Here is a 24,802-nt window from a genome sequence, read left to right as displayed (position 1 = left end):
GCTGCTTGTCACTGTTGAACAAGTGTATGTTATCATTGTCCAACCCCCATGACATCCATCCAGGATTATAAAGCCCAACTTCTTTCTCCTTTGAATACTCACAGCATCATCATGAGCGGCAGGGATGAAAAGTCGTGCTCAGAACCCAGCTGGGTTTGGTGAGTATAAGAACATGGAATGTTCTCATTTAACTACACGTCTGAACTTTAAGGCAAGTCGCGTTGTATTAATTTTATTATCGGTTCCCACGAGGATCACTTGGGAGCACTTAACCCTACAAATAGCCTCCAAAAAATCTATGCATTTACCAACGTCGTTAAAAAAAAACACTCCCTTACCGCCGCACAACGACAACAAATTGTTTGCCATGTTCATTGTGTACTACATCTGAGCACATCGTTAGAGGAGTATCAAGTTCGCAGGCCCGTTCCCCCTGCTGCCAGCCGGCCCATACCACATCTAGGTGCGCCGGATAAAGGGTATATGTGCCTCACCCGTGGCCTCACTCAAAAGACAGCCCAGCGCATCCAAAAGCACTGCAAGGACAAGCACCAGTGGGTGAATCCACAGACACGGGGGAAAGTTATTCAGAAACATGACGAGCGCCCGGACCTGTGCCCTACGCCGGGAATATCTTCTACCAGAGCCGGCTCCCGCGCGGCACGCAAGGGGGTCGGCCGTTCCAGGTCACACCCGTCGATGAGGATAAGACTGCAGAGGTGCGGAGATGAACAACCCAAGAGTATGTTATTCGCCCTTTTTCTCTTTTTTTTCCCTCCGCCATTAAAGAAAAAAAAAGAATTTGCCAAGGTTAGGCAATCAACCCACTTTCACAGGCGCCATGAGAGTTTGGTGGAAACGGGGAAGGAGAATCACCGAACGGCGCGAGGCATAACTATGAGCGGGCTCTTGAGGCAGCCTGGTTGGAGAGGCAAATGAAAGACTACTAACCCCATCCTCCCCCCCTTTCCACTAAGCGTTTATCTGCCTAGGTTAGGTAGGTAGGTATGTGGCTTTCTACTTAGGTACCTATAGACGTATGTATGTAAGTACTTGGGGTTATAAATCTCTTGATGCATAGCTAATACCGTGTATTAATGTAGTTATTATATTAATAATATCTACCCCAACTAAATAACTACCCCAAATCTGCCCAGGTGGTTAAGGGGTTAGTTAGTTTTTACCCCAACGAACAAATCAACCCCCTAACCTAGGTAATTGACTAGGCACAGATGGGTGATGGAGTCGAAAGGGGTTATTTATCAGAGAAATCAAAGTATGCAGATAGTGCAGTGTATATAACGAACCTCCCATCTACTTCTTCTTCTCTCCAGTCCCTCCTGTGGATTTCTAGGTTAGAAAGCTTCGTGGTATAAGTACCTACTTATCTAATTACCTGCCTGCCTACTATTACTTCAGAACCGGACTTGCAGAGCTTGAAGAAGAAAAAAAAAAGGGGGGAGAGATCGTCAAAACTCGTTCGAGATACCTACCTAATCAACGGACTAGATTTTTATATCATTACTTCACCATGTCAACCCAAACTGTATTCCGCCGTAAGTAACACCCTCGTGTCTTCCTCCAAGGTTCTTTAGGTACCAAGCAGTGGTCTTGTCATGTCTACATAGACGCCCTACATTTTAAGCTACCTATCCATCCATTCACCTCCAGATACCTGATATATAGAAGACATGGCCACCTACACAGCTAACCCCCAACCGCAGTAACCTCCCGCACGGACTTCTCCGGCCTCCACGCCTTCCGTGAACCCATCCCCTCCCTCTCTCCACACGAAGTCCTCGTCAAAGTGCGGAGCCTCGCGCTCAACTACCGCGACGTCGTCATCGCGCGCTCCCAATACCCCTTCGAAGTAAAGGACCAGGTCGTGCCGATCTCCGACATGGCGGGCGAGATCGTGCAGGTCGGCAGCGACCTGGTGGCCAGCGGCGGGTTGGCCGTCGGGGACCGGGTGGTCGCGCCGCTGAGCCCGTCGACGCTGTATGGCCCGTTGAGCACGACGGCTGATACGTTCGGCGGGTTTGTGGACGGCATGTGCAGGGAGTATGTGGCGCTGCCGGCGCATATCGTGGTTAAGCTGCCGAGGACGGGGCATAGCTTTGCGCAGTGGGCGTCGCTGGTGTGCACTGGGTCGACGGTGTGGAATGCGTTTTATGGGAATGCGCCGCTGAAGCCTGGGGATACGGTGCTCGTTCTTGGTGAGTGGCCCTCTATTTTTCCATTCCCAACGAGAGGGTATATAGCTAGGTATGTATATACTGGAGGAATTTTTGGCTAACATTGTCCTAGGTACCGGTGGAATTTCCTTGACGGCTCTCGTATTTGCCAAAGCCGCCGGCGCAACCACCATCGTCACTTCCTCCAGCGACGAGAAGCTGGAATACGTAAAATCCAAGTACGGTGCTGACCACACCATCAACTACAACAAGACCCCCAACTGGGCCGCCGAGGTGCAGCGGATCACCAACGGTAAAGGGGTAAACCACATCATAGAAGTCACGGGCGCGGGGACGATTGAGCAGAGTATTGAATCCGTCGCACATGGAGGCATTATTTCTATAATCGGGTTCATGGCACCTCTCCCCCAGGAGAAGATGCCCGACGTGAGCTTCTTGACGCTAAGCCACAGCTGTGTTGTCCGAGGAGTTTTGGGTGGTTCGAAGCAGCAACTCGAAGAGGCGGTTAGGTTTGTGGGGAGCCGTGGGCTACAGATGCCTCTGGACAAGTCGTTTGGATTTAATCGCGAGGATATCATTGCAGCTCTGGAGTATGTTGCGTCTGGGAAGCACATGGGTAAAGTGTGTATTAATCTGGAGTAGATTCAGATAGGAGCTGAAGACCAGCTTTGATGACGTTGTCAATTTCAAGAATATGAACCCCTTGAAATACTGCAGCCCATATTTTGGCTACCGTCGAACCCATTCGTTGAATACGGGATGCGTCGTCATCTGGAAGATCCAGCGTAGGAGCGACGCATGTTTCTCTGATAATCTCCGTGATGATCATTAGAAGCTTCCTCTCAGAGTTACGCAACCCATCGGTGCCGCATGTTCTTACGATCGTGGAGATCATCTCGAGCCAGTCTTTGAGAAGCATTGCGCACTGAAGACTGCATAAAGAGTGTTCAATGGTCCAGATCGGTGTGGAAGCGCGAGCCATCAACGGAATTCCAAAACGGACAAGTAGCCCTAGAGCATGCGCGGCTTGGAGAATAGTTCTATCAGAATGCGACGACCTATTCAGGTCAGAGCGTATGTCCATTATACACGACAAATCCCCCGAAAGGAGTCCCTGACAGGGGTTAATATCTGAGTTCAAACGAATGTAGGAAAGTCGAAGCAGTGCGGTTGCACTGAGTCCGAATGGTCCCTTAGGGGATGTTGGATCAAGACTAGATTCATTGGTGAGCTCCCAGGAACTCTGCCAGGTACGTAAAGCAGTTTCGAGGCCCTCGATGGCGTCTTGCTGTAACCGTCCTAGAGACCCATGGCGGTTGATATATATCTGCTGAAGCAACGCGTGGATGAGCAGATAATTGGCGAATGAGGACACACTCTCATCCTTTGGGATTCCAGTACCATCAAGGAGGCAGCGTAGTCCTGCTTGAAATTGGCGGTCGACTTGACGATCAGCCTGACCCCATTGTGCTGCATTTTCTGAGCTCCATTGTTCTGCAGATCCTGGCAAGAAAACGCCGACTTCAAGATTCAATATGAGTGGGGGGACATCGAAAGCGATGCTGTGCAAGTTAAATACCACATAAGCGGCAAGCAATGTTCTTCGTCTTTCCTCAATAGCGACCCAGGATAGCCAGTCGATATCCGGTGGCATCTCGTCCGGTGTCGAGATCCCACTTCTTTTCACCAACACTGCGAGCTGGCTACCCATAGATAGTGCGTCTGGTGAAAGTTTCCTGTCTGCCCACGATGCGAAGTTTATGAGTAGTATAAATGTCTGTACTCTTCTTATATCATGCATTTTATCCGGAAGTAGATGGCTCTGTCCAGACAGCAACTCCGACGTCAGTTGAAGGTCCTCGACACGGATTCTCTCTAGCAATATTGCTCTGGACATGGAGTATAGTTCATAAGCCTTGGCCGTCTCATATGCGTATAGTGAGCCATTGGCGGCTACGGCAAGGATAAGTTCGATGTCCATTTGCTCAACTGAAAATGTTGCAACGTGGATAAATGGCAAAAACTTTTGAGTACATCGTAGATATATATCTATGTATCTGAATAGGTTGTTTTTAGACGGCATGGAACATTGGATTGGAAGAACATTCGAATAGGCTTGAACTACGAGGCAAAGCCTTTCATAATCAGCACTGGTAACGGACCACGTTGGGTCCCTAGTAATAGTAGCACATTCGACTTGGTCGCCAATTTCAGCTTCATTGCCGGTATCATGCTCCATGCCATCCTCGGCATCATCTAATTGAGGTAGACGAGAAGTGAACCGAGAAAAGTTGCCTGTTTTTGGAGGGGGGGTGCTTGACGACGTGTCGATGAGAGGAAAGTCAGCACCAAAGAGTGTGGTTGGCAACAAGTCTTCTGTTATGAGGTCAGGATCCCAAAGGAAGTCAGAAGCCTCCATTACCATGTTAGTGGACATGCTCGGTTCCTGCGTCCCCCCTAGTTGGGGCGGGTGAGAGGCCTTAGTATGCCGTGCTAGCAGGTCCCTATATAAGTGTTATACATGGATCTAATAGTGTCATGTTACGGGAAGTTTGCTAACTGTCTAGAGAAGGCTTGTCCACATCCACAGGCGAATGGCTTCTCACGGGTATCTATTGATTTTCATGAGATTAATATGCCTACCTAGATTTCTTGTAGGGATAGAGGTTTGGAGTTTAGGTACTTACGTGTTCGCTCATGTCTCACCAAGTGCTCAAGTCTTTTGAACTGTTTACTGCAGAACCGACATGGTTCCACGACTGTCTTTGGCCTACCTGGAGGCATATTTTGGGATAATTCATGGTAGCGATGTGATTTGTAAATGGAAGCTTTCTTACATAGTAGTGTTTGCCTGCCTAATGATGCTTACTAATTGATGTTCCCATTCGGACAGTGGCTCAATGCCGTATAATACGTGGACCATTGAATACTAGATATATACTATGCCCTTAGGGGCCGATTGTTGTGATAGCAAGATGATAGATGAATTCAATACTGTTAACTTTAAAGTGATTTAAAAAAGAAGAGCATCATGTTCAATCTAAGTTAAAAATGTTGTGCTACTACTAGTAGTACACACATGTGTCTGTATTAATTTGCAACAAAGCCATATAATCATATAGTAGCAAAAGTCTTCTCGGTAAGTGAATTTCTCAAGCTTATGACGTAGAACACCTTTCCTATTAGTGCAAATAAAGCAATGGTTTATAAGGGTATTTAGTGGTAATTAATAGGTTTATGAGGGTAACAATCTCAGTTAAGATCCATCAAAATTACGTACATGCAAAGTTGTACAGAAACATTGGACTTTTTTTTTTAGGGGTCCATCCAACATTAGGAAATCCACACGTAAAACTTGCAGTAAACCACCAACTCCAACTCTCCAATTCTTCAATATCGATATCCTCATTAACGGCATCATAACGCAATCATGCTTCGCTGGTACGTAGGATAAATGTCACCTTAGCCTATTTATCCCCATTGGCTTTTCTTATGAAATACATACCTATATACCTGAGTACTTAGGTATTTATGAAATAATAATCTCAACATGGAGTGCTAAATTAGTTTGTGACCAGGTACCAACGCAAGCTTGCCTCACGGCCACTTTTGACACAGGCCGTCACCACCGCTGTGCTATTCGCAGTCGGAGACGTCACAGCTCAGCAAGTTGTCGAGAAGAAGGGCATTGACAAGCACGAGTATGCCCGTACAGGTCGCATGTTCCTCTACGGCGGCGGTAAGTTTTGTTCAATATAATCATCGTCAATACAAAAAACCCATCTCATCTCATCTCATCACCACCAACAAAAGCTTTTATCAATTTCTCTCAAAAGCTGTCCCAGATCTCTCACCTACTTTTTATCTTATCTTAGCACGCAAAGCTTACCCCACAAACCTTGAGCAAATCCGCCCCCACGGGCCCATCTCTCATCCCCCCCACAGCCCCTTTTCCTTAGTCACATTTGTAAACCCTCAACAAAAAACAGGCATAAGCTGTAAAAAGGGGGATAAAATGAAATGCAATGCATAATGCCAAAAAAAAAAAAAAGCCAAAATCAAAACCCACATACTAACACTCTACCACAGCGGTCTTCGGCCCCGCCGCCACGACCTGGTACGGAATCCTGCAGCGGTCGATCACGCTGCGCAACAAGCAGGCGGAGACGGTAGCGCGCGTGGCGGCCGACCAGCTCATCTTCGCGCCGACCTTCATCGGCATCTTCCTGTCGAGCATGGCCGTCATGGAAGGCGGGTCGCCCCAGGAGAAGCTCGCCAAGAGCTACGTGCCCGCGCTGCAGACCAACTACCTCATCTGGCCCTTCGTCCAGGCCGCCAACTTCACCCTCGTGCCCCTCCAGCACCGCGTCCTCGTCGTCAACGTCGTCAGCATCGGCTGGAACTGCTACCTCAGCATGATCAACAGCCAGAAATGAGCGACGGCCCTAAAGAGCTCCTGAAGTAACCACCCCTAACTTATAGCTTCTTTCTACCTACCTACATATCTGAAATTTCATATTACTGCCTATCCCTAGGGTACTTACTACTACAGACTACGACGGAGGAAATCGGGGACATCAAGAGGAAAAAATGGAGACACGGCACTGGATGAATTATAGCCACCGGGGATGAGCAAGGAGGGGAGGGGGGATGAGGTATCCAACGGGTTGATAGACAGGGCGTTCTTGTTGCAGCCGGAGGTTCATTGCATAGAGCGGTTGCGTTGTGCATGCATCTTTGGCCGTCATCTTCGGTACTTCTGTTTCTTCTTCTACTTCGCCGTCGTTTGGGCTAAGGCATGGATAGCTGGGTCCCTAGGTAGGCATAACATACATACATGTATAGGTACGTTGGCTAGGCTTATATATTACCTAGGCTCGACTTGCATTTACCTACTCCCTATTGCCAATATTCATACGGGCCATGATATAATCCATGTAACCTAGTAACATCTTGATACGATTTTCAAGATACATACATGTCTAGAATGCATGTTGGTTTCTCCAAAGTCATTTCCTATATACCCCGTGCCTATCTAGGTAAGTAGATATATGAAAGTAAATAAATATCTACATATAGAAAGTCCCAAGATGCCGACATAAGACTATAAATTTCAAGGCTCATTTTCATCTTCACAACTTCCTCAATTTCGTTATTCTGGGGTATCCAAAGCGATTGTATTCGTACAGGATTATGCATTACTTCGTTAAAACGTGCGTCGAGATTCGTATATAGTAGGCGTCGCAGCCAAGCCCCCTTCACTAGACAATTTGTAGGCTAGGAAAGGGGGGGCTCATGAATCATGAGAAGAGGAACTCCTTCAGGACGGGAGATCCAGAGAATTCCGGGTTTAGTAGTATACAACTAGATAACCATCGCGTTAGCATCCATTTATCCTAGGGGTTATGAGGAAGCGAGAGACCTACTTTAGAAAATATTGCAGACCAGCACGGCGCTTCTCCAAGAACCTCGGCCTGAACTTGGACACAAAGCCCTTGGGTGGCAACTCAGGCACGGCCGCCTCGAAACCAGGGAATGTGCGTATGAGGCGCCAGCGGAAGTCGTCGAATTCGGAGTATCGCTTGCGGATGTTCATGTAGCTTCCCTATATGATAGATCATTGTGTAAGCCCATAGTCCTAGAAATTTGCCATTCATGCTCTTTTAGCTGTGAAGACTCACACTTAGTGTCCCGACTTTGATATTCCAGACCACAAAGGCTCCTATGTTGGTCGCGCTGCCGTTGACGGTGACGAAATCGGTGATCTCGACGCTCTTGGCCCAGCAGGCGCTGCCCCTATCGTCTAGGCTACTGTTCTCGTTGTCGCGTAGTATGATGCCGCCGGTTGGTATGGATTCTACGGAAGTGCTGGAAACATTCCTAGTGTGGTTTGGGTAGTTGTTCATCCAATAAGGCGGTGATGTAACGGGCGAGGATACAGATGAAGTATCATCATCGTGTTCTTCCCTGGCTCGGCTTCTTGGAGGCGTGGTGAATAACCTTGGTGGCGAATTCGAGGTGTCGGACTCTGTCTCGGTGTCTGTTTCGGTTGTGGGCGGCGAGGGGGGAGGATTCGGGCGTAGTGTGGTTTGCGACAGGTTCTTGTGCACATTTCTGTCTATGCCGCCTACGTGGGCATTGGGAAGTCGGGTTGCTACCACCGACGCCATTCAATCAGGCGCACAGAATGCAAGGGGTTGGTGGGGGATGATGTCGTGACGTTTCTCGTGGATGCGACTAGTTGTACGGTGACCGCAACAAGTGTATTGAAGGTGGTTATTGGGTTCAATTCTCTGAATGTTGAATTATCGGACGCACTCGGAACTGTTATGTGATGTCAATTATTACTGATAAGGCAATAATAAAGAGACAAAGGAATTTTTGGAGCAAAGTGTCAAGAAAAGCGTATGTTGACTAAGGTAACCTAGTAACTAGTAGTTGTAAGGTTCGACGGTGCAATAATTCCTGGAGTCCGCCAGTAGAAAGATACGACGATTTACGACAAGTATCCCTGCATTCATATCTTATTCTGATTGGTGATAAGTTACAGGGATCAAGGCCAGGCATCTATCTTATCGATTATCTACCTAATCTCCAGGAGTCCAGGGTTGTCATTTATGTACTACCTACTAGTAGTACATGTAGTTATCACCTATGTAACTATTTACTACGCCGTATTATCTTTCGAAGCTTCGATGGTTGGTACAAAGTGTACTTAGATATCTACCGGGTACCTATTCTTCAACCTCATGCTCAACATTGTGCTGCCTCTTTTCCAGTCTCACATCAAGTCACCAGTCTACTCCAAGGAATGATTCTTGGCTCAGATATATCTTGCTTGAAGAATGGCTCTTCGATTACAGAGACATATGTCAACGGAATCACACAAAAGTTTGGGATAACAGTATCTCGTTTCTTTTATATCGAATATTTCTGAATTGGATATTCTGTTGCACGTTTGTGTCCAAACACGTATCTCGGTGAGAGGTGAGTTTCAGCTGAAGATCACCCTCTCCACGTGTGGGGGAATAAAGATTCTCCAGCTAACTATGGCCCAATCACTGAACCTGTTTGGCTCTGTGTAGGGTCATAGCTGACCTCGCCGAAGTTGAGCTATCAGAGGGCCATAGCTGATCTTTTGCTTGTCAAGTAAGGAAATGCCACATGGGATATCTTCTGCCGATCTATCAGGCTGAGGTTATTTTTGTGTGGAGCACCAAGACCATGACACAAACAAAAGTTCCACCCAAAACATCGAGAAAAAGATATGCATGATTTGAATGAAAGAAAAAAAGAGAATGCTGTCTTTCAAAAGGTGGAGCTACGGGACCCTTATTAGCAAAACATCGGATAAGTCCGGTTGCGGGCGAGGTTGTTGTTCCGCTCTGGCATCGGCGGCGTTTCGTGATAATGTAAGTAGCCTAGGGAGATGTCTGCGTGCCGCCGTGCCCGTCTCCTATGATGTCTATAGTCTATGTTTAGATGTATAGATTAGTCAGGTAGGCACATTAACTATACATAGTTATTTTCCGAAAATAATAAAAATGAGGTGACATGTGAGACTACAGCATGCCGTGCCGTGGGCATCTACGGATGTGCAATTCACCGAGAGGCTGGAAGCCTACATGCATCATGCTGCTACCCTATTTGACAATTTGACAGAAACATGCGCACTGTCTACTATAAGTTGTACCTACATGATATGGTTCGAATTAATAACCTTGAAGCATTTATGTAGAAAAAGCCTATTATACCTGCTCAAGTTGGATAGGATGAACGCAGTGGTGTGGTGTGTGGTCCCCAAGCATACCTGCCTAGGTTGATGTGTGTATGTATGAGTATGAATTGGTAAATAAAAGAGGCTGGGCTTTGGAGATGTCGTTGTTTGATGGGGGGCGGAGACTTCGGTCACCTGCTTCGAAATACGGCGATCCGGATGGGGACTCTAAGCCAAGGTTAGGGGACTCAAGAAATTCATATGGATCTATCTTGCCTCCTTGCCTGCCAGCCTACCAAACTTGAGCTTCCAATGTTCATGAAGGACGTTGAAGTTCGTTCGTACTATGTACGTGAGTGTTGCGGGGTCGCACGATCAGCATTCCATCTAGGTATCTAGTGCTTATAATACATAGTATAATATATACTGCTAGGTAGGTAGGTAGGTAGTAGGTACAGTAATTAGTAGGTGTTGGAATGCTGGAAGTTGGATGAGGGCAAAACGTGGGTAGGTATCTACGTAGTTATCTATTCTCAACACTTCCACATGCATCATAAATAGCCTCCAATATCAACCGGCCAAGGCAAAAATCAACTTCGTAAAGTGCATGCATAGGTAGGTAGGCAAGCGAACCATTTAGGTCGTATGCATCGTCACGCTTCGGATTTCTGCAGTCCTACCCTCTTTGTCTGCAATACGAGAATCTCTGCTTTATACCAACTCCCTAGGGTTGACAGACTAGCAAAGTTCGGGACTCGGGAGGCGTAGCAACCAAAAAAAAACGAGGGGGATGGCAAAATGTTCGCTTTCCCCAAATGGCATCTGATCTTACTATGGACCAATGAAAATGCCCGCAGCAGAATGCCGAACACAAATACTCCATACGGTATCGTCGTAGGTTTTCGCATACATGCATACATATGTATGTACGTTGATATTCTCGCACCAATAACTGCACTTGTGGGTTACAAACACCGACATCTAGGAGGTATTTATAGTGGACGATGTGATCACCGTCCAACCTAGATATCGGACGATAGTTACAGATGATCGGCGGTAAATGTTGTGACTTCAACTGACAAGCTCGAACTATGTACCAACTTACTTTGATACAATTTTATTTTTTCTTATTTGTTCTAAAGTAAAACATTTGCAAGCAAACGATCCAAAGCTACCATGTGGGCATACTACTAGGTACTAACCTAGGTACCTAGTATGTATGGATTAGGTACTAGGGATGTAACTAACTACATATATGTACATCCTATTCTAACTTCTGAGGCTCTGAAACAGGGACCGGGGACATAACGGTGAAATCTTCCCGGGTTTGCAGGGAATCCGGTCGGGGTACTATATTTGATGTAGTACTAGATGCTACATATAAATACTACTTTATAGATACATACTAGATATGCCTTGATTCATTTAATGAGACATTCAAAAACTGAGCACTACTATGTACGAAGCCAAGTTATTAGTCTGTTTTTTAGTCCTTTTCTATGAGGACCACGAGGACGCCAAAAGCTCGTAACTTGTGTATGCGAGTGTATCTAGTTGACAGATACAATATGTAGTTGCATACAATAACTCCAGCTTAGGTTTTCGTGATCTAGGTTTTAACGGAGTTGCTTCGTATACAAGAAACGAAATCCATGACAACAGCAACGGTGGGTTACATACATACAACACTTGAACTATCTTTGATATCTCAGATCTACTATACATACATATGTACCACCGCTACAGTAACAAATAGGTCGATAGCTGCTTATGATCCCTGTCCAACCCGATAGAAAAACAGCCACTAATAAGAGAAACTGGAGATTTAGAAAGCGCTGAGACCACCAACGCCGAACAGGAGTCCATGTCTATCTCCTTTATTTTCCACTACTGGTGATACTACATGTAGTTACATTGTACATAGATAGCTATGTAATCTATGTACCTACTCCATACAGTACAAGATGTAGGCAGACCCCCGGCATCTCGTCTTGGATATCTGCCCGGAACCTCTTTTCTCTCTCGACATTCCTCTTGTTTCCCCAGTTTCCCTTTCGTATCTATGGGCCGTTCCTCTCGTTTGCACTCGGTCACTTCAGTCGTTAGGTATTTATAATAATAATCACTTGCCTTTTAATCTTTTTCCGCCGTATATTGCCTTTAATATCACACACAGTCCTTCCAATCGGATAAAACTAATAAATAATAATCACAACCGACCTCGACTTCATACGTACGTACATACATACCTACCTAATATACTGGGTGGCCTTACACATAACTCCAACTTCACCATGCCTTCGATAAGAAACATTCTGGCTGCGGCCGTTGTGTTCGTCTCGTCCGTACGAGCTGACTATGTCATTGACCCGAGCTCAGTGTCTTTATCCGACAGAAGTAGGCCGAAGCTTTCACGATCCTAACAAGAAGTCTTGAGTTGGTGACTAACACGATATCCAGATAATTGGTGCCAGTCTGAGAAGAGCACGTGCCCATTGATCTGCCAACAGACATCTACGGGGTCGACCTTAGTTAACGATTGCGATCCGGTAAGTTTCCACTATGCAAAAATACGGGGGTAATCGACGGACTCCAGTGTTTCTTTCGGGGACTGACGCCCAGTGCTTTAGAAAACCCTACAGTACGGTTGCGTGTGCGGCGACAACAAGCAGCCCAATGTCTCCGAGTACTCTCTGACCCTTCCGTTCTTCGTTTGCCAAAAATGGGGCGATCAGTGCGTGCAAAGGTGCGGACAGGACAATGCGTGCTCTAGCTCTTGCCGAGAGGACCACCCATGTGGTGCCCGGAACCCAACGCGAGTCAACGTGACCTCGACGAGCTCGGCCCCATCAGCAACATCGAGCTCAGCTTCAGATGACGGAGACGTTATTTACAATGGTCTAGCTGGCAGCGAAGATGGTGGCTCAGGTTCGACGACTGACAACGCTGCTTTCCGTGCCGCCGACAGCAATGGCCTGTTCGGTTTCGTCGTACTCGCCGCTAGTGTTTGCCTAGGAGTGTTCGCTCTCTAGACATGGAGCAGAGACCATTCTGGCAGTGCTAGTGATGCAATCTTTCGGATTTACATATTATGATTGGCAATTGATGCTCGTCCCTGAACATATTGGTTGTTAAGAGAGGCTCTTCGACTTTACCCATTTACCTACCTATACAACACACAACACCGACAAAACCTTGGCCTCTCATGATCAGAGGCAACGATTCGAGATGCACAACCGAGGAGGCTCAATAGTGTGATGACAATGCCCAGCTATCCACCTACGAGCCTATCGTGTTGCTATTATAATATTGTAATTGGGAGCGTGGGATTTCTCAAACCTGAACATCATGCTTGACGAAAGAAGGAAGGAAATCCCGTCGAGACATTTAAGGAGCAGAAGGCTCACAGCTCATAACGATTTAATAATTGGAAAAGGACTTGAGTCTTGATAGATACGACGGTATTCAAGATGAGATCAAGATTTAACTGATCCGCTTACTACTTTACATCATCTGCCTTGTTTTCTGACATCATTGGTGAACGTGACTCCGTTTTAAGTCCGTCTCGATCTTTAGATGTAATATAGATGGATCTAATTCATCTGAGCGGTAATTAAAACATCAATTGATTCGAGGAGGTAAATGTTTAATTTTCGATGTACAAGTTACATACAATTGACAGGGCCACAGGGCCAATTCCTTAACCTAGGACAGTTACAATTTAAACAGGCTTTATAAGATGGAACCTTCCATAAAAGAATCAAAGAAAAAGGGGGGCCATGTGCAAAAGTGGACAGCTTGATTCGTGATCTAACACTGACTAACAGTAAGGGTACGCAGCTGCAACCCATGTTCTCGGAGAACCTAGGCAAGAACATTTGAGCTAGAACCCATACAGAACCCATTCAGAACCCATTTAGCACCCATTTAGCACCCATTTTGCATGTGGATCCGAAAAAGGGACCAAAATCTCGGCCCCACCAAAACTCATACGTAGTACATACTCATAGTACATACTAATTAACTCTTCAATGTTCTTCTACTCTCCTACTTTTTTATTATACACACCGTTGACCGACCTAACCGTCTACAACCCTTTTTTATGTCACATTTGTGCTAGGTCTTCCCCTACTACTCTACCTACTTCTCACCTCCTGTACCCTATTATTTTCCTATACAGACATCTTCCATGGATTCGCGTAATAGATAGCCTTGCAGGAATCGCATTTCCTAGACATCCAGTTGATCAGTCCATCTGACGAAAACTGGCCTCGCGAATACTGTCCCGACTTTCTATACCACCTTGCGCCCCTTGCCGATTGACGTCCAGATCCTACCAACTTCGGTTTACCAGGCTCAGAGTTGATCGCCAGCCACCTTACGACAACTGATCATAGTGGAGAGTGTTCTCTACCATGGCTCCCAATAATAGCAGTATGTTCGCCCCTTGGCATCCTATGTCATCCTAAAGACTACCGCCCAGACTCTGACTTAGCCTTGATGTCTAGAGACCGCTATTGCTGAGTGTATCTCGGACGATGCTCTCATCCACCTAAAATCCTACAAGTACTCGGCCGTCGACAAGTCGCCCGTATCAAATTACATCCTCCGCCCTTACGTACGTCCCCAAGTCCCTGTGACCGTCGTCGCAATTCCGTTTTACTAGTGCTAAGAGTTGGTCCAGTGGAATGCCTTCGTTGAGCTTTTGCCACTATGGCTAGCCCCGAATATGGTGACCCTGATTGGGTTTTGCTTTATTCTCGTAAACATCGCTTTGCTGGTAATATTCATACCAGATCTAGTAGGACCTGTACGTACCACCATACCTTGTACCAAGAACAGCGGTACCTACCCATTGAAACATAGTGTAACTAATAATATGACGAATCGTAGGGCCCATCATGGCTATACCTTAGCTTCGCATTCGGCCTCTTTATGTACCAAACCATGGACAATATTGATGGGAAACAAGCTAGGCGAACGGGTACCTCGAGCGGTCTGGGCGAACTATTCGACCACGGTATCGACTCGTTAAACTGTACCCTCGGTAGCTTACTGGAGACGGCCGCCATGGCCCTAGGAACCTCTAAATCAGGCGTCTTTACGGCTCTTTGCCCTTGCCTTCCCATGTTCTTCTCGACCTGGGAGACATACCACACCCACACCCTATACCTAGGCTATTTTAACGGCCCCACGGAAGGTATCCTTATTGCGTGCAGCTTGATGGCAATCTCGGGTATCTATGGACCTGATATCTGGACAGAGCGTATCATCGACATTCTAGGAAAGGACAACCTTTTTGGCTATGACCACGTTGTTGGTGACCGTTCGATTCGCGATATCTGGATCCTCATTATTGTGGGCTCCCTCGTTTTCGGTCACATGCCATTTTGCGTCTTGAATGTCGTCAAGGCCAGGAGACGGGACAAGCTGCCTATTCTTCCGGTCTTCCTTGAGTGGATCCCCATGGGCGTATATACTATCTCGATCGGCACCTGGCTCTACTCCCCTCATTCGACCCTTTTGCGCGAGAATCACTTGGTGCTTTTCTGCCTAACCATGTCCCTTGTGTTCGGGCGCATGACAACCAAGATGATCCTTGCTCATCTAACCCGCCAACCTTTCCCGTATTGGACTGTGATGTTGGTTCCGTTGGTGGGTGGTGCTGTTCTAGGCAACCTACCACGCCTTGGATTAGCCCCTATCACTGCGGAGCTCGAGTACTATTACCTATGTGGCTACTTCGTGTTCGCCTTCATTGTCTACTTCCGCTGGGCTTACCTAGTTACAACGAGCATATGCAACTTTCTGGGCATCAACTGCCTGACGATCCCGCGTGAGAAGCAGCTGGAGAACAAGCGCAAACGGGAGCTTGAAGCTAATGGGGCTGCAAATGGGAAAAAGTCGCAGTAAAATGGGATTTGGGAATTTTATTAATAATAGACGGGGAGGAGCAAAAAATGGGAAATGTCTATACATAGACACACACAAAGAGCTTGAGGCCGCTCATGAGGGATTACGACACGATTCTGGAAAAGGGAAAAAAGGGGGGGAGAAACCACCCCCTTCTTGAACAAAGAAGATTGGGCTCTTACATACATACTACCCGCATAGCCTCCACCTACCTATGTTAATGTAATATATCGCAGAAAAGAAGGAAGATCCAAAGGCTATGGGATATCCTGTCTTCGCTTCATTTCATTTGACTTCGCTGGACGCATCGACTATCTGGCACCTGTGGTCCACTGAACTTAGCTACCTAACCTAGTTTAGGTGGACAATCTTCCCCCCTTTTTCATGAAGCTGGACCGGACTGGCCACATTCCAATTTCCAGCGGTGAAGCAGATAGTTATTTAGAAGGCGAGTGTTTTGTGGTTGTGTTTCGTTCTTGCTACTACTACTACTATTTGCCAAGTTTATGTGTCTATTATTATTATTGTTGTTGTTGTTTGTTGTTGTTTGTTGTTGTTTGTTGTCTACTACGATATTGTATTGTATTGTATTTAGTTTGCGTTGCATTGCGATGGTGGAGGTACATGTAGGCCGGCATTCTGAATCGGTAGAATAGAATAGAAAAGAAAATGGTGAAAAGGGGGGGATGGGATGGGATGGGATGGGGAGGAAATGAATGAGATGCCTAGGTTAGGTAGCTAGACTATGTAGGTATACTAATGGGCTGCTTGACGGGTTTGCATTGCACATATGTGGTGTCTGGGTGTGTAGTACGTGCCTGGTGGTAGATATGTTATACGGAACGAAATATACCTATGTATACCTAGGTAGGTATTATGCATGCAGATACCTACCTAACCTAGTGACATGCTGTTCTTAGATTTAGCTCAGGGGCTGTATGGAAGAGAACAGAAAGGGGGGACATGCATATAAAAACTTAGGGAAAGGAAACGACCACCAGAGTATCAAGATGTACGTACATAACTGTAGGTATAGTTGCACTTGTTATACATTTCTTCGTTACCTACCTAGTAGCTTATAGACTTATTGGCCTTTTAATTTACCTGCTCCCCCTTCCTCCTTTTTTTCCCCTCACACTCGTCCTTGCTAGTTGAAAACCATACCGCGCCATCTGACCCCTATTTGAGTTCGTGAACAGAACCAAAGACAATAGCACAGTTTTGTGTATGTCCCAATATCACGGTCCTTTTCGACCACGGAATACACAGCGGCAGCATTTCTTTTCAGTCTCTGGAAGGTCGCAAAGAAATTTGGTCACACAACCTAGGTACACGTCCAATCCCCCCCTTCTATCTCCTTCCCTATCCCCTCTCCACGAACTTGCATCACACATAAGCAAACAGAAAAAGAGAAAAATCTTCTTCACCTCTCCCCAGCCAACCGGCGGCTCTGCACTTCGCCCAGCGCCTTGACGCCGCTCAGGAAGGCGGTGGTGCTCACGACACCGATAACGGGGAGGACCTGGAATAGGTTCCAGCTGAGATAGTACATGTAGAAGACGCCTTCCATAGCGATGATGGAGCCGAAGAAGACGCTGTGAGCGATGGGGGCGGCGCCTAGGGCCTTGGGGAGGTGGGAGACGTTGCCGCCGAGGACGAGCCACTGTTTTTTATTACTCTTGTTAGTGTTTTTTCTCTGGGGTGGGCAATGGATAGATAGACATGTAGGGAGGTATCTAGTAAGGGGTGTAAGTAGTTAAAACGTACGCCGATGAAGAGAGCCGGTACGGTAGCCAAGATAGCCAACACAAAGACGAGCGATATGACCTTGGGGGGGCTCTTGGGGTCGGCGCGGAAGATGTGATGGATCTCCTCCAACTTGCCGTAGCGCAGGGGCTTCTCGTAGACGATGGGCTTCGCGGCCGGGTTCCGCGTGATCTCGACGTCGAATATGTCCTTCTTGAGACCCTCGGACGAGCCAAACGAGGCTAGGAGGAGAGAGGCCGTGACAGGTTTGTCGGCGGTTGCGAATTGGACGGGGAGGTCGGCGTGTTTCTGTTAGGGGATTATGTGCGTTAGAATGGAGTAGAATTAGAATGTATTGGGTAGTTTGCACAGGACGTACAATCTCAACAGTGGCCTTCCCGTTGTCCTTGACGGTTAAGGGAAATGGTGTCTCGAGGCCCGTGGTAGGTTCCCGGAGAACCAGGAATGCCTGGTGCGGACGCTTGCCCTTGCCGCTCTCCTTGATCGTCAAGAGGATCTTCAAGCTGTCGTCGCTGTCGAACGTTACAGGTTTAGAAAGAACATCCGATTTATCGTTGAATCTATTTTTTTTGTGTCGCACAACCAACTGTCAGCATAATTCTTTCGCCTTGCTCCCATATAACAATCAATCGTCATCGCCAACACCACTTATATATATAAAATAACCTACTGCTGGACATCCTTTGACTTGGCGCCGTCGGTAGCTTTCTTCGCGCTCACAGTGACCCTCGCGTCATCGAAGCCCCAAGACGAAGAAGCAGCAGCCTGGGCCGCACCAGCGGCTAGAAGTAGGAGGGGCGCTGCCAAAGAGCGTGCGAAGCGCATGGTGGGCTATTCTAATTCTCTTTTCTTTTCTTTGTTTCTGTGATGTTCAATCAATGGAGGCGACTGGTAGCTTAGAGCAATTGAATTTGTTGCGAGGTTGTAAGTTCGAGTGCGACTTGGAAACCTTAAGAAATTAGTAACTACAGTAGGTACCTCAGTAGATAGAGGTAGGTACTTTGAAGCTTCGTCAATTGAACAGAACACCCGTTCCACTTTTTTCTTTTTAGTGTCGTTGTGGCTGACGTGGTTTGAAGCTATGTACCTAGGTACGCTAGGTCGACCGTAATACCTGTAAATCTGGGATGTGACGGTGCGAATATTTAATGTGCGGGGCAGTATTCACACGGTCTTGTCCTGGAGAGCGAGCTCCCCCTATCATCCTGCTTGGGAGTACCGGTAGTATTCTCTTTTTCGTACTTGTTTAAAGAGCATTGCAAGCAATATGTACATATAAGTACCTAAAAAGGGAGACATAAGACTCCGAGACTTTAAATATGCATGCTCAAATTACAGCCATGAGCAAGACTAACCTCATAGCTCCGACCTATCTCTAATACCCTTCTCCTTCTCCTTCTCCTTCTCCTTCTCCTTCTCCTTCTCCTTCTGAGGCTGGCTCATAAAACCATCCAACTCCATCCACTCCGCCGCAAACGCTGTCACAATCTTCGCCCAGTCATCCACCGTCGCTGGGTCCAAGTGCTCCCCGTCATCGTCCATCGTATGCCACGTAACGGGGAACGGGAAGGGAATGATATGCAGAACCTCCACTCCTCGCACCAGAAACGGCACGTGATCATCCTGAATATACCCCTTCGTGAACTGGGCCGCCTCCTTCCCCGCGTCCGAGAGAAAGGGCTGCTTCGATTCCGTCCGCAGCAGTCCGAGCTTCCGCATCCGCTCTTCGATCTTCGCCATGCCCAAGTACGCCCCGTGCGTCGGCAAAAAGTACGACGGCACGCGAGGATCCGCCGCCCCGAGCAGGTCTATGAGCAGGAAGAGGCTGATCGACTCGAGCGGGGTCCGGTACGCCGAGTTCGCGGGGTGCACTTCCGCGTCCCAGCTCTCGGCCAGCGCGCGGGCGCCGTATAACGAATCCGTGGCCGTCCAGCTGACCCAGGCCTCCTCACCGTCGAGCAGCAGGATCTGCACGCCCTTCTCGTCGTCCTCGAGCCCCATGCCCGCGTCCCCCGCCGCCTCCACGGCCTCCCACTTCCGCGTCAGCGCATCGTCGATGCTGCGCGCGACGTGCATCAACATCGCACACGGCGCCGCGCTGTCCGTGGCCCCGACGAACCCGTCCGGCTGGTGCAGGCTGTCGTAGTGCGCGACCAGCGTCAGGCGGCTGACGTCCCCACGCTGCGCCCACGGCGGGTCGCGCGTGAAGACGAGGTTCTTGAAGGGCACGTCCGCGTCGCCGGTGGCCGGGGTCTTGGATGTCGAGTTGTGCCAGTCGAGCCGCCACGCCGGCAGCTGCCGCGAGAAGAAGTCGACGAAGTGGTGCTGCGCCGCGATCGACCCCGGGGTGCCGGGCACCCGAGGGATCAGGATGGGCGAGAGGAGGGCGCCGTGGTTGATGTCGAAGTCGGCGCCGCCGGAGGGGATGGTGCGGAGGGCATCGTCAGATAACTCCTCGTAGGCGAGAACGCGGGCAGAAAAAAGGAATGGGAGTAAAAATAGGAGTAGGAAAACGGATTTGGTGTGAGCCCATTGTAGGGACGCCCTCATGCAACCCATTGAAGCCTGCAATAAAGCAATAGCGCGCGCCACGTCGACATCGGGACGGTTTTAAATCAGGAATTCGCTAATTAATTACTACGAAGATAAAACGTGGATACGGATGGTAATAATATGGAGTAGCAGTTAGTTATGGGGTACGTGGTTGGTAACTTGGAAATGGATAATTTAAATGGATACTACCTACTATAGAGGTACTTGGGTACTTACAAAAGTAGCGATAATCTTACTAGGTTTGTACTCTACATTAATCTTAGGAGTCGCGGCTAAATTTCTCCGATGGTGGATTGGAACCCTGAAGGTTCCTGCCTTAGTGATGAACGCAAGGGATGGATGCACTAGGCGCCGTAGCCGCAATATGCAGGGAGCATCCATGTCTTGGCAATATCAAAAAGGAACAGTGGCAGATAATTGAGCCACTGACGAAATATCAATACATGGCGCTTTTAAAATTCCAATAATTTCATGCATCGAACAAAGAACTGAAAAAAATACCTACCTACATATAACGAAAGGGATTGCAATATTGAGACACAAGCTTCACAACAATGAACAAAATGTCCAATAGTCAGTATATTACAAGCACACGCATGTCCAGGTTTTAACAAGAAGCAAATCGTATACAACGGGGGTAGTAGACGATGTTGAAAGGTGAACACGACGTTGCTAGACATCTCCCTCGCCCAAGGTAGGTATATTCCCTAGGTAGCAAGCCAGCGGCCATCAGAAACCCATCGGAGTTGCCCGAAAGACGGGGGATCAAGCCGTCCAAGAGAAACAGAACTACGGAGTAGGGTTCTAGCCCAGCAACATGGCCTCTAAAGCACAGATAGGCTCTTGCTGATAAGCTACCTACTATTAATAGAAGACTTCCTATGTAAGGTCTTTTTTATGTTTGTGGGCATAACAACATGATAGGTCAACATGAAAAAAAAAGAATAAGCCTCACTCCGTGCAAGAGGCAGGGGCGAATGTGAGAAGCCCAGTGCCAGTGGTTCAGAGGGCTAGCCTCACTTGCGCAGGAGGTCAGTGTATGCATCCAGTTGATTGAACGTCACATCGGCCTTGCGCCAGTGGTAAGCAACAGCACATACTTAGACCCCGCATGCTACCTTACATAAAGTGGTAGATGGGTAGCTGTGATATCGGTAGGTCGGTAAGTAGGTAGGACATCCGATCTCTATGGGCTTTGGAGGAAATCCGGTTCGGCTCTTAGATGGGCGTAGACTAGAACAAGTAAACCCCCTTTTCCGCATAGGCAATCGCACAACCTACAAATACCAAGTAGCCAGAAAGGCACAAACCAAGCTGCTTAGCCAATTTGTTCCTCATTTACTTAGGTAGAGAGTGGGAGAGAAGAGGAATAAAAAGGTACGTGGTATGGTTTTGCCCAAGCGTACATAGTACAAAGTGTTCTAGTGACGGGGAGAAGCTCAAAGCGACAGACACTCGACCACCGAGACCACCGAGACCAGTCAGCAGGGCCACGATTGGGCTACTCGGGCACGAGCCTATTTCGATAGCGGCTCATATAGGAACACCACACACATCTATCTCACCAAAGCCTTCACCAAAACTTTGATAAGCACCGTTCCGCCAACCCTTGGTTATCAAGCACACCCAGCATCGCAGAGTGAAAGTGAGAAGCAACTTTTTTTTTTTTTTTTTTTTTTTTTGCTGGTGCGATTTTAGAGTTGGGACCCAAACGCAAATGCGCCATTCCCCTTTATGAGACGCCTTCAGATATTGGGTTTTTGCTTATTGTATCCTGCTCCTTTTAATCAACACCAAGTCTCGAGTCCAGTCTCCTCCAACTCTTAACTGACATCGTTTACTTACTTAGAGCCTTGAATAAATAAATCGGGTCGGTCCCATAATTGCCACTTCTCCCTAATTTTCATCATCGGCAGTATATCCCCCCCTTTGCGTATTTTCTTTTTCATCAAACGAGCAACATCATCATGTCGTCGGGTTCATCTACGTTAGTAGGATCCTTGCCGACCTCCCAAAGGAATGACTTGCCTCCTCGGGAGCCGCGTCAAAGGTTCGCCAATTTTTTACATCGCAGTAAGAAACAATGCACAATTAGTGCCCGGGATAAAGGCGATAAGGATGACGAGAAGACGAAAACTGCACCGTGTGCGGGCTGCAATGCAAGCTACCCCTTCAAGCTCGTCAGCTCACAAGGTTGGGCTGGAAACCCCCCGTGCGTTTTCGGGCCAGTAGAGGGATGCTCGCTCCACAACCCCAAGAGGTTGCCCATCGCGTGGAACCACCACATTCCCTCGAATAAAAAGAAACTCGGCATCCTCGAGTGGTTGTTTGGATCGAAAACTATGCCCGAGTACGACGAGGTCCAAGAGAGTGAGCGCATATGGTCGACATTGCACCGGGACACGTCTACCGTTGACCCTCTTAACCCTATCTATGCCCCGATCTGTTACGCGCTGGCGTACTATCACTTGTACTGGGTCCGAAGTGCGGGGACACTGGAAGCGCAAATGAGTCGAGCCGCCTCTCTCTCGTGCTGCGGGTTGGTGCCTGGCAACGGAAGATCGCGGCCCGACTTTTACTATTTCAACACACCCTGGTGGTACCGAAACAGATTTCTCTTAAAGCAAGCTGTACGCTTCTCCATAACGCCGAAGAAGCGAGACCCGGTGTATAGATGGGAGCTCCGTCTTCTCGACTGGCGGCGGGAGGTATGGTCGTTCAAGATATGTCCGCACTTTCGGCACCGGTTTCTGGACTACAGCTTCAGGGAAAAACGAGGCCTATTGAAGGCGTGTATGAGGTATCGGACAACCCGGTTATACGCGCCTCTCGACAAGTCAGTGCTGGATACATATTGGTGCAGCTTGTACGGGCCGAGCAGACGGGCCTTCAACTGTCCGCACTGCAGCACTGACAGTTGTGTCCAGATTGACTTGGTCGAAGACAAGATTATGGTCAATGTGATTGTCTGGAAAGACCTCGGCAACGCCAAGACGCCGTTCGAGCCTCAGTGGGTCACGGCGCTCCGTGAGAAGGACTTCCGGTGCAGACGTTCCAATGAGGCCGTCAAGGGGGGGTATGTACGAGAGGCCTGCCGCGAGGCAGAGGAAGAGGAGACAAGGGCACGTAGACGGGCGGAGCGAGCGGGCTGTCTAAATGTGTTATGAATTCGATGCAAATCGGTGTATAAGATGCACTTACCTACTTACTTACTAACTTAACTGCTGCGTTATAGGATAGCTTGAATGATATTAGCGAGGGTACACGCCCATATAACTCCAATTAGTTGATGGAATGCTACATACATGTTTCGGACTAACATGACTGACTAATATGACCTGAACAAAGTGATGTTATACAGCCCCTGAGGCTATGGAACTGCCTAACAGAGAGGTGTTGAATAGGTGACGGGAAGCCCATTTGTGCACTGTAATTAAGTAGGCACCCTTTCCGTCAAGCCTCCGGATTCCTACAGAACAGCAATGCGAGTGCGGGTGCGGGTCGAGGTCAAATGGTTCCCGCAGTGGTTTGTGGTAAGCTGATATATGAACACCATAGTATAGGTACCTACCTATCAAGTAGGTATGCATTTATGATGTTTGGTATGTATAGACGAGCCACTTATCCCGTGCCTAGGTAGCACCGGTAGTATCGGATCGGAGACTCGGTAGAGTCGATCTCAGCCGTATATGACATGTATATCATACGACATGCACATGTGTGATGCTTTGGGCTACTCAGCAAAGGACAGGTAGCCTTGTCGCAGGTTGTTGTGTCTTGGATGAACTCTAGGTACTGCCTAACCTAGGTAGGTAGATGTAAGATGTATTTTTATACGACCAGACCAACAGAAACATTGACAATAATTTGAAGTTGTGGAAGTCCCTTCATAATGTTCTTAGGGGTAGGAAGTTCTACTAGGAACTGATACCTACTACTATGTGTGAGGCAACTTTATTACTTTAAAGGTAGGCAGGTAGTTAAGGTAGTAGGTAAGTAACCTTGAAGTAAGGAGGCATCAAGCTGGGTAGGTTAGGCTGCTAGGCTCAGATGGGTTTAATACTACATAGGTACCTAGGTTAGTTAACTTGAATAGCGTTAATAGCGTTAATAGCCACATTGAACTGGCTCGGATAGGTACAGTAGCCTCAGATGGAAGGAGATACCGATATGCAACGGACATAATAATTGGTATGGATATCATGGATATCTCATTATAAATTGCCCAAAGTGGATAAAGGCATTAGTAACCTCAATGGGAAGCATCCACTTAGCCAATCGAAGCAATGGAAGATGCCTGTAATCACCGCCCTTCTGGGCCCATACCCTGTTACACCATGCGGGAAAGTACCAATCCCAATCGAGAATCTTGAGGATCGAATGGATTGGATTTCAATGTTGTCTGTTCCCTCTTCTTTCCCTTTCAGTGTTCTCCCTCCCACAACAAACGCCCTGTCACCCTACCTGCTTACCACCTAACCTTACCACCTACCACTATCATTAGGCAGGGGCTAATATAGTAGGTACCTTACTACCCTTACTATTCAGTGCCACTGCGCCAGGCTACCTTTAAACTTTCCACCCGCCGTACATTCCTTCTAGTACATGTAGTTAGTTACTAGGTAACTACTATGTAGTGATTGGAGTCTCCTGTGTC

The 24,802-nt window shown here is 47.7% G+C and overlaps 10 protein-coding genes across 10 annotated transcripts; 6 read left to right on the top strand and 4 right to left on the bottom strand.

Moving 5' to 3' along the window:
• Positions 1 to 111: 111 nt before the first annotated feature.
• GGS25DRAFT_525195 (uncharacterized protein) lies at positions 112 to 2,758 on the top strand (the record flags this gene model as incomplete). The annotated part of the gene is made up of 5 exons (XM_049264740.1): positions 112 to 158; positions 423 to 742; positions 1,725 to 2,216; positions 2,308 to 2,621; positions 2,705 to 2,758. The coding sequence occupies 5 exons, from the start codon at positions 112 to 114 to the stop codon at positions 2,756 to 2,758; spliced, it is 1,227 nt and encodes a 408-aa protein (XP_049112819.1).
• GGS25DRAFT_440985 (uncharacterized protein) lies at positions 2,629 to 5,237 on the bottom strand. Its single transcript, XM_049258728.1, has 4 exons — positions 5,069 to 5,237; positions 4,883 to 5,005; positions 4,756 to 4,807; positions 2,629 to 4,699 (listed from the first exon to the last, which is right to left on the bottom strand). Exons 2-4 carry the CDS (start codon positions 4,977 to 4,979, stop codon positions 2,824 to 2,826), a joined length of 2,025 nt encoding a protein of 674 aa, XP_049112818.1. The 5' UTR covers positions 4,980 to 5,005; positions 5,069 to 5,237; the 3' UTR covers positions 2,629 to 2,823.
• GGS25DRAFT_441087 (uncharacterized protein) lies at positions 5,071 to 6,672 on the top strand. Its single transcript, XM_049258729.1, has 4 exons — positions 5,071 to 5,334; positions 5,452 to 5,636; positions 5,774 to 5,934; positions 6,285 to 6,672. Exons 2-4 carry the CDS (start codon positions 5,626 to 5,628, stop codon positions 6,629 to 6,631), a joined length of 519 nt encoding a protein of 172 aa, XP_049112817.1. The 5' UTR covers positions 5,071 to 5,334; positions 5,452 to 5,625; the 3' UTR covers positions 6,632 to 6,672.
• Positions 6,673 to 6,727: 55 nt separating this feature from the next.
• Positions 6,728 to 7,318, top strand: GGS25DRAFT_441093 (uncharacterized protein). Its single transcript, XM_049258730.1, has one exon. The coding sequence runs from the start codon at positions 6,824 to 6,826 to the stop codon at positions 7,139 to 7,141; it is 318 nt and encodes a 105-aa protein (XP_049112816.1). The 5' UTR covers positions 6,728 to 6,823; the 3' UTR covers positions 7,142 to 7,318.
• Positions 7,319 to 7,495: 177 nt separating this feature from the next.
• On the bottom strand, positions 7,496 to 8,365 carry GGS25DRAFT_525192 (Phox-like protein; the record flags this gene model as incomplete). Its single annotated transcript, XM_049264739.1, has 3 exons — positions 7,496 to 7,559; positions 7,622 to 7,800; positions 7,877 to 8,365. The coding sequence occupies 3 exons, from the start codon at positions 8,363 to 8,365 to the stop codon at positions 7,496 to 7,498; spliced, it is 732 nt and encodes a 243-aa protein (XP_049112815.1).
• Positions 8,366 to 12,206: 3,841 nt separating this feature from the next.
• GGS25DRAFT_525191 (uncharacterized protein) lies at positions 12,207 to 12,944 on the top strand (the record flags this gene model as incomplete). The annotated part of the gene is made up of 3 exons (XM_049264738.1): positions 12,207 to 12,309; positions 12,373 to 12,461; positions 12,543 to 12,944. 3 exons carry the CDS (start codon positions 12,207 to 12,209, stop codon positions 12,942 to 12,944), a joined length of 594 nt encoding a protein of 197 aa, XP_049112814.1.
• Positions 12,945 to 13,768: 824 nt separating this feature from the next.
• GGS25DRAFT_506136 (CDP-alcohol phosphatidyltransferase) lies at positions 13,769 to 16,504 on the top strand. Its single transcript, XM_049262285.1, is given in 5 exon segments — positions 13,769 to 14,346; positions 14,421 to 14,530; positions 14,597 to 14,722; positions 14,806 to 16,367; positions 16,378 to 16,504. 4 exon segments carry the CDS (start codon positions 14,328 to 14,330, stop codon positions 15,823 to 15,825), a joined length of 1,275 nt encoding a protein of 424 aa, XP_049112813.1. The 5' UTR covers positions 13,769 to 14,327; the 3' UTR covers positions 15,826 to 16,367; positions 16,378 to 16,504.
• Positions 16,505 to 16,821: 317 nt separating this feature from the next.
• Positions 16,822 to 18,598, bottom strand: GGS25DRAFT_506135 (Dolichyl-diphosphooligosaccharide--protein glycosyltransferase subunit Swp1). Its single transcript, XM_049262284.1, has 4 exons — positions 18,263 to 18,598; positions 17,951 to 18,152; positions 17,593 to 17,880; positions 16,822 to 17,488 (listed from the first exon to the last, which is right to left on the bottom strand). Exons 1-4 carry the CDS (start codon positions 18,415 to 18,417, stop codon positions 17,249 to 17,251), a joined length of 885 nt encoding a protein of 294 aa, XP_049112812.1. The 5' UTR covers positions 18,418 to 18,598; the 3' UTR covers positions 16,822 to 17,248.
• A 27-nt stretch (positions 18,599 to 18,625) lies between these two features.
• GGS25DRAFT_440846 (glutaminyl-peptide cyclotransferase) lies at positions 18,626 to 20,302 on the bottom strand. Its single transcript, XM_049258727.1, has one exon. The coding sequence runs from the start codon at positions 20,149 to 20,151 to the stop codon at positions 18,949 to 18,951; it is 1,203 nt and encodes a 400-aa protein (XP_049112811.1). The 5' UTR covers positions 20,152 to 20,302; the 3' UTR covers positions 18,626 to 18,948.
• Positions 20,303 to 21,804: 1,502 nt separating this feature from the next.
• On the top strand, positions 21,805 to 23,437 carry GGS25DRAFT_440730 (uncharacterized protein). The gene has a single exon (XM_049258726.1). It carries the CDS (start codon positions 22,113 to 22,115, stop codon positions 23,310 to 23,312), a length of 1,200 nt encoding a protein of 399 aa, XP_049112810.1. The 5' UTR covers positions 21,805 to 22,112; the 3' UTR covers positions 23,313 to 23,437.
• Positions 23,438 to 24,802: the final 1,365 nt, after the last annotated feature.

This window comes from Hypoxylon fragiforme (assembly GCF_022984875.1).
Source record: "Hypoxylon fragiforme strain CBS 206.31 chromosome Unknown GGS25scaffold_9, whole genome shotgun sequence".
Lineage (NCBI taxonomy): Eukaryota > Fungi > Ascomycota > Sordariomycetes > Xylariales > Hypoxylaceae > Hypoxylon > Hypoxylon fragiforme.
Note: the sequence above shows the minus strand (reverse complement) of the source record. Positions and strands in the feature narration are given on the sequence as shown.